Source organism: Sorex araneus, chromosome 3 (genome assembly GCF_027595985.1).
Source record: "Sorex araneus isolate mSorAra2 chromosome 3, mSorAra2.pri, whole genome shotgun sequence".
Classification (NCBI taxonomy): domain Eukaryota; kingdom Metazoa; phylum Chordata; class Mammalia; order Eulipotyphla; family Soricidae; genus Sorex; species Sorex araneus.
Genome location: NC_073304.1, coordinates 44,546,895 through 44,561,438, shown reverse-complemented (window position 1 = coordinate 44,561,438; position 14,544 = coordinate 44,546,895). Strand labels below are relative to the sequence as shown.

Here is a 14,544-nt window from a genome sequence, read left to right as displayed (position 1 = left end):
AAATGGCGGGGCGGGGGGGGGGGGGGAAGAGAGGAGGAGGACATGGCATAAGACTAAGAGGCCAACCGGAAGCACAGGGAACTAGAGGAAGGAAATAAAGGCGGGAGGGGAGAGGGAGGGGACCACGGTCAGAAAAAGGTTGAGAAACAACTAGAGTTGAACAGACTTTCTGTCTTCCCTTGAATTCAGAACCTAAGTGAAAACAATTAGAACCCAAAACAGCTAAAAAAAATCTCTTCCTTAAAATAACCCAAACATAAGTCTGTCCAAAACACTATTTCTATAACCTCCCATTTTAAATATAACCAGAGAGATCTACTTCTAAATGGAAGAGAGAAAATTGTCTACTTATGACCCTACCATTGAACAGCTGAGTCACTGAAAATATACAATATATAAAAGGCTAATCAGGCCATACTTACGTGATGGAATTACATACTTGTGTTACTATACTGAAATGAAATAAAGAATTATAAAGAATTAAATTCCTTGCCCTAGTGATGGGTGTGGTATTAGAATGATGCAAAGTATAATCAACAGTAATGCAAATCCCAGAACCTCAAAAAAAAAATTAAGTTCTACAGTTGTATTAGCCACAGTTCAACAGATACAGGGCCAGAGGCTGCGTTACTGGGTAGTGCAGGCACAGACCACCACCACAGACAGTTCTACTGCTGCAAACACCATGAAACGGGACGAGAAACCCCCAAATCCATGCTGGAGACAACCCCTGGATTCACCCATTAAGTAAGTTACAAGTATGTAGATTTTTACTACGTACTTGTAACTTACAACAAAGCATCTTTCAGAATATTGAGAAATCTATAGTATACTACTCTGCTGCTGACTTTGTATTCCTGGATGTATTAATTTGTAAAAATGAGAAGCTAATGTGTTATTTGCTTCTACCTTGCTGAGGCTGTGTGGTAATTCTTGCTCGGTGAGGAGATGACCAACTCACCAGACAAATCCAGCAAACAAAACACTGACACAGAGGAGTCAGGTTTCCCAAGGCTATAAAAGATCTCCTTTTTAGATCTGTTGTGAAAATGTCACTTTGTATGTACGAAGATTGGGATGACAACCCTGCCCGGCTTTCTACTGAACTGACCAATCCTTCTGCGATTCATTAGCAACCACCCGATTAACTCCAAGCCTAAACATATAGTTGAGAGGCAAGAATAAACAACAGAAGATAACAATCCCTACTGTATCCAACCCGTCATGAGTAATGTTATCCTTTGTGAAGGAAATGAAAAGCCGGGGGTGCTCACAAAGCTGATCAGCAGACGATACCATGGAATGCGACGGGTCAGCATTTCAACTGCTCATCTGTACACTCATCCACGCTGTCTCTGCAGTCTCCATCCCACACAAAGAGGCATAGAGAAACACTGTGCCCACAATTCTGTTTCTTCTCATTTTGGGCTTGAAGAGGTGGAAAGATTAAGAGCCACCATATTCAATCCAGCGCTAATAATAGGGACTGTGTGCTCAAAAATGGGAGGAAAAGAATTCTTAGTCATTTAGTTTTGGATTATAGTCTCTTAGTTTTGGATTATCCCTAATAATCCAAAACTTTACCTTTTTTCTATGTTAAAAACATAAAGACTTGTATCTTCAGTAAATACACAAACAAAATTTTGTTGAAATTGCTTATGCACACTCTTATCTACTGCTATGGTGTTCAAATTTTCCCTATCACCAGTGATGTTCTAGAACAATCTCCTGGCTGACAAATCTTTACAAGCTTTTAAGTTTCTCCATGAGAAATTCCTATAAATAAAATAGAACAAATATTTACATAAAATATTCTGGTACTGACCTTTGAAACTTCCTCTGAATAATTTCCTATAATTTACAACCCCACCAACGGTGAGTGAAAGAACCTGCTTTCTCATTCTCCCCAAATGTTATCTATACATTTTGTACTGACCTGATTGGTCTCCAACAATCCTTTTGTCTAAAGAGAATTCATACTTTATTTCTCTGCCTTGCAGGATTTCACAGTTTGAAATGTTGGACTCCCAAGGGGGCTGAAGAGATAGTATAGCATGCATTTTCCTTGCATGGTACCCACCCTGGTTTGATCCCCAGCACCACATATCCTGCCAGAGAAAACCCAGGCCCTGCCCCTCACCAAAAAAGGGGAAGGGTTCAACTGCAGGCTGGAAAATCAATTCGACAGGTTGGAGGACCCAGACTTGTATGCTGAAGGCCCAGATGTAACACCCAGTCCCTGGGCACTGCCAAGGAGTGACCCCCTAAGCACTGCTAAGGAGTGACCCTGGAAGTGGGGCCAGCTGTAAAAAATATAAAAGCGCATGCACGAACGGGGGTGATGTGTGTGTTGTACGAGGGCATGCACGGACAGGGGTGATGTGTGTGTTGTTCGAGAGCTCTCGGGGTGGTCTCTTCCTCCCCCCATGTTCGGTTCTCTTGAGCCACTGTGTCTGGACCGAATCGGGATGGCTCCTCCTTGTGCTCTGTTTCTGTGTGTGCCGCTGTGCTCTCTTCTGTCTCTCTATCTCTGACTCTGTCTCTGTCGTCTCTCCTCTGGTCTCTTCCAATCTCTTCTTCCGATCTCTCTCCAGAGCCCTTCTACTTCTCTCTCTGGAGCCCTTCTTGCTCTCACATCTGACTGTCTCTTACTTCTGACTCTGGCCCTTCTGACTCTGACTCTCACTCGCTTTGTGCTCTTTCTTTCCCCTGCTTCTGGCTCCGATGACTCCCTGATTCTCTTTAGCCTTGTGCTCTGCTTCTGTGTCTCTACCCCGCTTCTGTATCTTCTCTCCCTGCTTTTATGTCTTCTCCCCTATTTCTCTTATGATCTTAGTTTATATAGCAACCACATAGGGTGTGACACAAAGGTGGGTTGAACATTAACAAATCAACAAAAAAGGGTAAAACCACTCCTCCAGGAGATTAACATAACAAAATCTCATCTAAAGAGATTACTCCAGATTACTAAAATATCTGCTTAAGGGCGGGATCCCATCCAGGGTGTGTCACTTTCTTCTTTCCTCAGCTAGTAATCCACTTAATTAGTTGTAGTAAATCCACTTTTAATATTTCTGGCAATGTCATTCTGTATGAGCCCAATAAGAGATATATCAAACTTAAAGTTTGGTTCTTCCTAAGGACGTCTCTCTACAGATTTCAGACCACAGTCCTCAGGTTAGGTTAGTCTTCCTAACCCCAGCAGGGTCCTAGTCTCGTTGTTACTTTTGGATCATGATAGCATTTGTCTATGACCATGCTCTCAACTTGGCCTGGCCCACTTCGATGCCAGGTAGCTCACAGCTTGCTCTGGGTCCATTCCGTCCCTCGTTGGGACCCTACTTTTGGGGTCCTAGGAACTAAGGGCAACTGAGTCGAGAAAGCAGATGCCCCAAAGTAACTATTATTGGAGTCAATCAGCTCCCAAGTTACAAAGCATAATATTAACTGTCTTCCTGTGTCCATACAGAAAGGACATTGCTTTAAGGTAAACTAAGTTCCCTGTGGCAAGGCTTTTAAAAGGACAAACCCAATGTTATCCTACAGTCAGCCTCTAAGTACCACAGGGTATAGCCCAAAAAATGAAACTTTAAAGAACAAAAGTGCTAGCTCTTCAAGCCCATAATCTCTCCTCAACATGGATCTCACTTGTCTTTGCCTATTTCCACTCCAAAGAAGACAATGCACTCACTCGCGCATGCTCTCTCTCCCCTCTCACATCTTCTATATAATTTTTAATAAAAATTTTCTTGCTTATAAAAACCTTGTGGGGATCTTAGGGGCCACACCCAGCAGTGCTGGGGGTGGGCAGATGGGGGGATGTAGCATTTCGGACTGGACCCAAAATATGTTGAATTCCTTTGAATTGTTGAATTCAAGAAATGTTGAATTACCTTCCAGTAAGTGGTCTTACTGGCTACTTTCCTGTTGTTCCCATTAAAGCCCTTTGTCCATTTTCTATAATCGTTTTCTTTTTCTTAGAATTTATTATTAGGGAAATGAGCCACTTTCCCCCTTTCATCTATCTTGAAATTATTTTTTCTCTATCTACTTTGTGGTTACTTAGTGTTTCTGTTCTACCGGATTTCCCATGCCATTATGCAAATATTCCAGCTGTGTTTTCTGAAAGGAATCAATCAGCAACCTGCTGCAGGCCCTGAGCTTGTGGGTAGCAAACATGAAACACTTTCATGTTTGCTACCCACTTAACTCTTTCGGGAGGCTGGAGGTCCAGAATCTCCTAGCTTCAAGCCAGGTGTAGCCTCCAAGCACCACTGAGTCAGCCCCCAAACCAAAAACAGATTCAAAATTTAAAAACAAACAAAAACCTTTTCTTTTATTTACCACATTCTTCTCTACTCTCTATATGTAGGGGCCATGGTGGCAGGGCCAGGCTGGGTCACCCCTGGCTTAGCTGCTGCAGAGCACTGGAGGTGCTGAGCTCAGGAGCCTCTCAAAAAACAGGCTTGCCACAAAGCTGCCTCAGCACCCCACAAGGCTCTATTCTTAAAAAAATGGAGAGGGGGGCCAGAGGGACAGTACAGCAGTAGGACATTTACCTTGCATCGCATAGAACCGGGTTTGATCCCCAGCCCCTTAGCCCCACCAAAAGTGATCCCTGAGCGCAGAGTCAGAAGTACGTACCAAATACCACTGGGTATGGCCCCAAGCAAAACAAAACATCTCCCTTGCCCCCTGTCCCCCCCACACACATATACTCTGTTCTTGTATTTATTTAACTCCCTACAACAAAGTAGTCTTTTAGAGGCTGGGGACATGGCTCAAAGCAGTAAAGTATGAACTTATGTATGCAAAGCCCTGAGTTCGATCCTGCCCACCTGGGCCCACATGCCACTCAAACACCACTGGGCTGGTTCCTATTCTAAAACAAAAGAGAAACACTCCCATAAATTGGCTTCCAACAGTCCTCCTCTGACAGCCAGGTGAGAAGTAGGAGAGGGTAGTTCCACAGCACCCAGGTGGGATGGGAGGTGGCTCACACCCAGTTTAGGCTTCTGGGACACTTGGTGGACAGAGCTGGAGGATGAGCAGGAGGAGGCCCTGAGAGAGGCAGGAAGGCACTGGAGGCAGAGAAAATTCTGCTTTTTCACAGACCAGAAAGTGAATTTGTCTTGCACCAAAGCATTTCAACACACTAAGTTGGTTATCCGCATTCCTAATAAGATAACAAGGGAGTGAGCCTCACTATCCCATACCAGCTCAGGGTCACAGACAACTGAATGCATCCATCCACAGGTTGGACCAGTCACATAAATTCATTCCCAATCACCAGAAAAACAGCACCAAGGCAGGTGCTCTCTCCCATCATATTACTTCTAAGTGATAATGAGCATCATCACACAGACATCTTACTCCACCCCAGAATAGCTCCTTTGTCGATTAATGCTGCCACTGGCCCACTCAGTCCCTGCCTTATCTCGGAGGTGACTGTTCACTCTGTGCCTGGGGCTATAGCAACAGAGAAGCCTGAGAAACACTACTCACGTGTTTTAAAACAAAAAAACCCTTTCAAATATGCACACAGGAGTCAAAAAAATACCCAGATCCTTTGAGTCTATTGTTGGAAGTTCAAGGAAATAAATTAGAGAACAAAAGCAATTTTTTCATTTAATGACACCAATTATGAAATACTGAAAATTTTAATGAAATATTGGGTTAAAGAAAAAGCAGGGATGAGGGGAATAGCTCAGTGGTAGAACACATGCCTAGCATACTGGAGGCCCCAAGTTTGATCCCCCACCACCAATGTGCACTAAGTGTGGCAGAGTATGGCCACCATGACCCTCCCACTGTTACTACCAGGGCTGAGAATTGTCCTAACTGTCTCCCTGCCTCTTCTCTGTTGGATGTGGCCTCTATTCAAAAAAGAGGAGCTGGGGTGGAGATAGTACAGGCGCCCAGGCACTTGCCTTGCACACAGTCAACCCTCCCAGTTCAATCCCCAGCATCACATGTGTTCTCCTGAAAATTTCAGGACAGTTCTGGGACAGCTGCCAAGCACCTCTGGGGTATGACCTAAACACCCATCCCCTACACCACCCCCCAAAAGCAGAACTATATTACATGGTATAAGGCCAAATAAAACCGTAAGTTTACATGAACACACATGTGCATAGAAACTAGGCTGAAAGGAAATAAAACAAAATACACAGTTGTGAAAAAACAAAAAAGGGGGGATAAAATCTGTTTCTATCTTGGGCTGGGGTGATAATTCAAAGGGCTGGGGTGCTTGCTTCACACACAGGATGTTTGGGTTCAATACCAGGCACTGCAGCCCCTCAGCACCTCTGGTGTTTTTTTTTTTTTAACTTTAAAACTTAAAAAAATTTTTTTCTTTCTAAACCAAAACAATTAGATTTTTCTTTTTTCTTTTTCGGTCACACCTGGCGATGCACAGGGGTTACTCCTGGCTCTGCACTCAGGAATCACTCCTGGCGGTGCTCAGGGAGCCATATGGGATGCTGGGAATCAAACCTGGGTCGGCCGTGTGCAAGGCAAACGCCCTACCCGCTGTGCTATTGCTCCAGCCCCAACAACTAGATTTTCTTTAAGGTGTTACTGTACTTCACAAGTTTTCAGCAACAACCATCTATCATTTTATAGCCTGTAAAAATAAAAGACAACTGAACCGCCAGTTTGGTTGGCCAAGAATTGTCACCAAAGGCTCCCAAGGCCTCCTGCACACGGCTGAGATAACTCTCCCCCAAAACACATACACCTTCATAATCTTCTGAAAGTATCTAAGGTTCCTTCATGCCTCCAGACAAATATTATTTGGGTTCAGGAAGTGGGTGGGAGTGAGAAGAACAGTTTAGGTTAGGGACAGAGAATATTTCCCCTCTGATTTGGGCACAGGTGGTGGGGAGGAATTGCAGACAGTCCTGGCTCAAGGAGGAAGGTCGTGAGGCTCTGCAGGGAAGTATGTGAAGCACAGATGGACTAGGAGAGACATCCTCCTCTCTTACTGAGGGAGAAATGGTTAAAAACTAAGTCATTCCTGAATCCAGATGCTAACACAGTAAAATTATTAGATAGCACTCTTTTTAGCTTTTTAAGCACTCAAGAGTATGATGTATATAGATAAATATAATATGAGAAAAAGGTATGATCCTTACCAGGCCAGTTCTTTTATTTTACACTATTTACGGTTTGAGACATGGCAGTAAAAACATACTCCAGTCAGAAGTGAAAGTTGTCATGAGCAGAAATTCAAAGCACAGTGCTGTTCAATTTCCTCACTTATAAAATAGAGACTCGGGCTTATGGTACTTGGCTATATAGACTACATAAAAAAAAAAGTGAAAGCATTTGGGACATGTATTCAGTACATAATATACCTTAGTATATTTCCCATTTAATCTTAGCAATGTATGAAACTGAACTATGGTTATAGGATATGTAGGTATATCTGGAAGTGAATTTATAAATTGCACAGCCCAGAAGTAAACAAAGTACAACTACTGTGAATTTCATATTAATAATAGTTAAATAGCTCATGGGTTTGTGCTAGGGGATGAAAGAGATAATAAATGTGAAATCCTTGTATAAATTATAAAACGTGTAAGTCAAGCCAGTGGGTGCAGACTGAAAACAAGTTATATCTTCTTAACAGACCCACATTTTAAGCTGTATATATAATAGGCTGCAAAAAAGTGGCCTAAATACACTTAAAAAAGAAAAAGGACCTAAACAGCAGTAAGGCTGATTCAACTCTTTGTCCCGAGTAGGGAGTCCAGCAACCTGTAGCTCTTTTGTTCTGGGAAGTGGGGTTCAAAAAACAATGTGAATCCATAAGAGATTCTCAAAACAATAAATCTTTAAGATTATAGTGGCTGACAACCAAAAACACAGAGGAGAGAGAACAGAAATGTTGGTTGTGTCTTTCCCTTACTCTCATTAATGTTTAAATTTCTGGTCTGTACTGATCCTCTCAAAGTCTTTAGATCCCTATTTCTGTTTTAGTAAAACGTACCCACATAATTTAAGAAAATTCAGTGAAAGCAAAGCTGCACCATTGTTTTAACTGTACTATAAAAGCATTATCTGTAAAAGCTCATGTGTCTTTCTTTCAATCCACACTTTAAATAACTGCTTCAGGGGACTGGAGTGATAGAGGACAGTGGGTAGGTTTGTCTTTCTGGCTGCTGGCCCGGGTTTGATCCCCAGCACCCCATATGGACCCCCAAGCCTACCAGGGGTGATTCCTGAGCACAGAGCCAGGAGTAAGCCCTGAGCACAGCTGGGTGTGGTCCTCAAACAAAATAAATTAAGTAACTAAATAACTGATTCCTTAAATAGAAGGCAGACTTTACCAGGTGGTACTGAATCTGGGATCCAACTTATTTCCAGTTTTGAGTGAAAATGACTTCAATTTATTAATTATCTGTTGGGTAACTGCCATTTTTGGTATGAGATAAATGTATAATCCAAAACATTATGTTCCTATTTAAAGGTAAGTAATTTTCAATGTTCGCCTGTACAAAATCCATTGAAGTTTGTGTCAAGAGCACTACTTGTATTACTTCTCTTCATCTCTCAAAGAGGTCCACAAAGTTAAAAGGCAGACGAAAAGCAGAGAAAAGAGTACTATTTTAGGATGAGAGCCAAGACGTAAGATGAGGAAAGAATAGCATTGATAAGGATACCAAGGTTACAAGGAACTCTTCTTACTAAACAATGAAAAAGGTAATGAACTTAGGTATTTCTCAACCAAGCTATCTGCCAACTCATATAGTCCACAAAATAATATAAAGACGCATGTTCCCTTTTTAGGAATCAGTTTCACAAGGAACTGAATATTGTGAAACAGTTAATATTTATTTGTTAATATCAGATTTTCCTTGAACCACTAAGCCATTAAAATCTATCTATTCAGGGGCTGGAGCGATAGCACTGTGGGTAGGGCATTTGCCTTGCACACTAGCAGACCCGGGTTTGATTCCCAGCATCCCATATGGCCCCCTGAGCACTGCCAGGAGTAATTCCTGAGTGCATGAGCCAGGAATAACCTGTGCATCGCCGGGTATGGCCCAAAAAGTGGGGGAAAAAACCCTATCTATTCAGCTATTCTGTTCATGAAATGTGAAACAGTACATTTACATTTAAGAGAACTGGTGTGCATGATCAGATACTAGATATATGTGGGCAAAGAGAATTTGGTTAGTTTTTTTGAAAAGAATCAGAGGTCAAGCAAAGTTTTTTAAAAACTGCTATATAAAGCTCCATGTTTTATTTCCAAGCAGATTCCCAGAGTTAGTGAGAGGGTTTTCATAAAGTAAAAAACTCTGAAATCAAAAGACAGAATACTGAAAATAGTACTTTAATAATACTGATGATATTCCATAATCAACCTCTGACATGTACAATATAAAGCTCATTATGAGTCAGAGTAAATCCCTAAGAACAGAGCTGTCCTCTGCAACTTGCCACTCTTTTATGCAGTTGTTTTTGTTTGGGGGCCACACCTAGCGGTGCTTAGGGATTATTCTTGATATGTTAGGGGACCATATGGTGTACCAGGGATCCAACCCAAGGCTGGACATATGCAAGGCAGAGAGTATTATCTTTGATAATACCAGCTGTATTATCTCTCCTACCCTACTTTCATCTTTTATGCATCCAACAGAAGTTCACTAAAACTGATTTGCCTGTTAGGAAAGTGGTCCAGTGTCTCAAGAGATTCTTTCATCCTTGAGAGATTCACAACTGAATCTTGGAACCAAGCAACTCGCTGCAGAGATTTTTCCAGACCCTAATTATTTAAAATTTAGAATTCTAGGAGTGCACAGCTGCTTTTGTGTCACACATCTCATGCTATTAGTAATAAGCAATATCAAATAAATTATCTAGCATCTGCCTGTCAGGCAGGCTTGAGTGGTGGTGGGAAAATTTGAAATAACAGTGATGGGAAGGTGTAACGGTGGTGGAATTTGTGTTGAAATGTTGAGTGTAATCAATTATCATGATCAATTTTATAAAAATAAAATTTTAAAAAGATTTTTGCATCCTTTTAAAGATATTTTCAAATGAAGAAAAACAAACTACTCTTCTTCAGGAACACATCATTCAGAAATTCACTATAACACATCGCTCTTGTTTAAATCCACTTTAGCTAAGCTTCAGTGAAGAATTTTCTTGATTGGGGAGATAGTATAGCAAGTAAGGAGCTTGCCTTATACATGGATAACTGACCCAGCTTCGACCCTCTGCATTACATGATCCCCAGGAGGGATCCCTGAGCCCACCAGGGATGACCCTTAGGCACAGAGCAAGGAGTAAGCCCTGAGTACCACTGGATGTGGCCCCAAAATAAACCAAAAAGAAAACAGAAAATAATTTGTATCTCAAATTAGAAGTTGTACTGCCTTTGCTGATCATCAGTATTCCTATTCTGTGTTACCCAATATCACTGTAATAAGCCCTAGTGTGCTGAGGAATAAATCCTGAACTCATATCTTCACAGAAGGCAGATACTATCCTCAAATAAATAAGGTGTCATGCTCTGTGCACTGAAGCACCAAACAGTACACAAGAAGAGACATGCTCTTGGGAACCTCTCTTCTGGATAGTCAGAGAAGACCTTGTCTAGGACATGACAGTAAATTGAGGAAAGCAAGATACCAATCAGGAGGAAATGTGTTCTGGAAAAAGGGAACAACAAGGCAAAAAAGACAAGTGGTGACAAAGTGAAAGTTTGAGATAAGGTTGTAGGATGGTGGAAATGAGCTTTTATTTTTTGAGTGCTTAATAAACGGTAAGCAGCATGCTAAATACCAAAAACCTATGAAGTTTGATATTCTTGCCCTTTTATAATAAGAGATTAAGAAAACTATTTAATATCAGGTAGCAAGGGGTGGAGCTTATATTCAATTCAATGAAGCATGAGCTCAAACTCTGCATTTATAATATGCTAATAGTTAAAGTTAGAATAAAGTGGTAGCCAAACCACAAAGAGCTCCATATGCCAAGATATGAAGCTTGACTTTTACTTTAAATGCAATGAATAGCTATTTAAGCAAAACCATTAGACAGTATCTGGTTTACCTTTCTGCTGTGGCAGGAGGGGGAGTTGCTATATTTATAAAAGACCACTTAGTGCCAGAAAAGAAATGACAGTGGACTGGAATAGACATAGAAAAACTCAAGATAACATTCTGGAAATCAAGTTAGACTTGTCAATGATTTAGATGAACAGAGAAAGAAAAAAGGAAAAGTGAAAGCTCTCCCAATTTTCTGGTTGCAGTAACAAATAGACCATGGTAGTAGAGAAAATGGTTTGGGATAGTAATGAAATGGTTCAGGATAGTAGTGAAATGGTTCAGGACCAGACTAAACTTGGGGAGCATGGGCATTTACTCACTCAATAAATCTTTACTGAAAAATGTGAGGACACACTAGAACCGATAAAATCTGGCCTTCATAAAGTTTACATCTATGGCAATTAATTACAATTTCTTATTACAACTTAATACATAAACCTTAATATGCTGGTAAGAGCTATGGAAAACAATGTAAAGATTAAGTAAGGAGGGTCTATGTTTCTACTGAATTCTCAAGATGAGTCCTCATACTGTGTGAGCAGAAGTCAAGAGAAATAAAGAAGACAGCCTTTGAAAAGGTTGAGGAGAAAATAATTCTGGGTGTCTAAATAAAACTGCAAAGTTCTGAAGCAGGAGTGTTCTTGATATGTTGAAAGGGCAAAGAGGATAGGCTAGTACAGCTGGGCTCCTACTTTGGGAAAACAGGAAAGCACTGGAAATTCCAAACAATGGAATTAAAGATAGTGGTTTTATTTTGGCTAGATAGAAGCAAAGCTTAACAAGCAATAATCCAGGGTACAAGAGGTAGGGCACTTGCCTTGCACAAGGCCAACCTCAGTTCAATCCCAGCACAAGTGGTTCCCAGAGTCCTGTCAGGAGTGACCCCTGAGCATGGCCGGGTGTGACCCAAAAACAAAAACAAAAAAAGCAAGCAATAATCCTTTTCTTGATCTGGCCAGAAGGTTTTGAAGAGCCAATACGATTGGTTTACAGGATTGTCTTAGACATGGTGGAATTAAAAGAAAAGAACTGGAAAGTGTTTGGGGCATGTACTAAGACAACAATGAGGTCACCTTTTGCTGGGCTGGGATAAACATAGGAAAAACAGCTTTATGCCAGAAAACCATGAGTCTAGCTTACCATTTAAGATAGATATACTTAGAAATGTACTGATTTCTTTTGTTTTGGGGTCACACCAGTGTTCAGGGATTACTCCTGGCTCTATGCTCAGAAATCACTCACTCCTGAAAGGCTTGGGGGGCCATACAGGGTGCCAGAGATCAAGCCTGGGTCTGCCATATCAAAGGCAAGAGCCTTATCTGCTATGCTATGTCTCCAGCCCACTACTTACTAGAAAATTAAACAAAGATGTAGTGTAGACAGCTGTCTTTTCCATTTCAGAGAGGTCTGGATTGGGGAGAGGAGTATGACAGTCCTTTGCATGTCAGAGAAATGCAACTAGGAAAATAAAGAGGGCCTAGAATGGAGCTCATAATAAACTCCATTTAATAAACATTTCTATTTCTCTATGTTTTTGTTTTTGGGTCACACCCAGCCATGCTCAGGGGATCACTCCTGGCAGTGCTCATGGGATCATATATTATGCTGAGGATGGAACCCCGTTTGCCCCCACACAAGGCAAGGCCCTGCCCGTTGCACTACTGCTCTGGCCCTAACATTTCCATTTCTTACCTAGTTTCTTACAAGAAAACTGGTTTGGGGGCTGGAGGATAGGACAGCGGGTAGGGCATTTGCCTTGCACACGGCTGACCCAGGTTTGATTCCCATCATCCCATATAGTTCCCTGAGCACCACCAGGAGAAATTCCTGAGTGCAAAGCCACAAGTAACCTCTGTACATCGCCAGTGTGACTCAAAGAGAGGAAAAAAAAAAACTGGTTTGATTTTTAAAACTACATTTATTGCATAAGTAGTTTATTAAGTCAGGGAGGATATCAATGAGACACAAGATAACAAATATTATATCACACAAATTTCATAAGGAAAGAAATGAACTCTATTATCAGAGTAATGCCAGGATCTCAAAATATTTCCAAATGCAGAGTCAAGTGCAAGACAAATGAGCTCAGACTGGATTTTCATTGGGGTCCTTATACTGATCTGTGTGCCCAAGGGTGCCCTCAGCAAGCTGGAAGTTGAAAACCCTAGTAACTTTTCGAGTTGCTGTAAGTTAATACCTGAAATTTTGAGCTCAAAAAGTTTCCTTACATTTTCTGACACTAAACTGTTGAAAGAAAAGTTGGAAGAAATCCTACAGCTAATCACACTAATTTTCGATTTCACCAGGGTTTGAAGCTCTGTTTAGATTTCAAAACCAGACCAAAACACGTTCCTAAATCCAAATTTAACTAAAAGCTGGCAGCTCCCAGTCTGGATTTTCAAACAAAGCCAAAACACCTCCCCTAACTCTTTAGTTTCCAAAACAACCTTCAGAGGCAGAGCGGAAAGTAGGGAGCAAGTAGCTTACTTTAGTTCACACACTAGAGTCAGCGCGTCTGGTAACAAGTTTCACACCTGTGACACAGCTCCCGGACCTGAACGCCTCTACCAGTTACAATATTTTAAGCTCCTCCGGTGTCTCCTCTAGGGAATCGGTGTGCTTTCGAAGATAAAGGTGAAACCAATCTTTTGAATTGGAGAGCTACAAAGAGCCGAAAATTCAAGTCAGGGGCAACAAAAGAGGAAGAATTTTCCCGAGAGACACTATCTATCCCTGTCCTCCAGGAGCACCGTGGGGTCCTACTCCTACCCCTCTGGGAGGACAGGGGTAGGAGCAGATTAGAGGTGTTCCCGCATCTTCCCCTCACCCACACCTACTCCCCCAGGGGCCGAGCGCCGGCGCAAAACAGCCACGGTCCCCAATCTCCCTCCCCTCGCGCTGAACCCGGATCCCAGGCACCAGCCGGCACCCAAGCAGCGGCAGCAGACACCTAGGGAAGAAAACAATAGGGCCGTGGCGGCCGCCGTACCTCTCACGGTCGCGACCGTCGAAGTAAACGAAATCGCCGTTCTGGACGCACTTGGCGCAGGTCAGCCGGCGGCGGGTGGTGTTACAGAGCGGACACCGCTCTACCGCCACATACAGCCCCTCCGCATCGTCTACAGAGTCCACCAGTTCCCGGACGAGCGGCCGGGGCCCGAGGCCAGGAGCCTCCAGCGCCCGGGCTCCCTTCCCACAGGGAGACGCCATGATGGCCTGAGAGCACTGCCAGTCACGTGGGATTTTGTTTTCAACCTGGTGCATCCTGGGCGAGGAGGCGTGGCTGAGGGCGGGGCGGGGGCGTGGGTCTACGATTGTGGGCGTGGTCCTTGGGCCGGGGCGGGGCCTGCGAGGGGCGGGCCGGGCGTGCTGGGTCCCCAGTCTTCCTGAACGCTCTGTGGCTACGGCCCGCGCTGCCGCGGTTCTCTCCGCGCAGGGCCAGCGGGGCCCGCACCAGCTACATAGATTACAGGACTCGGGGATC

The 14,544-nt window shown here is 42.8% G+C and overlaps 1 protein-coding gene across 1 annotated transcript in view; it reads right to left on the bottom strand.

The window, feature by feature from the left end:
• Positions 1 to 14,270, bottom strand: part of ATG14 (autophagy related 14) — a 40,683-nt gene extending 26,413 nt beyond the window's left edge. Inside the window, exon 1 of the mRNA XM_004601764.3 lies at positions 14,050 to 14,270. Within this exon, the coding sequence (XP_004601821.1) occupies positions 14,050 to 14,270 (221 nt within the window). The remainder of the gene's footprint in view (positions 1 to 14,049) is intronic.
• Positions 14,271 to 14,544: the final 274 nt, after the last annotated feature.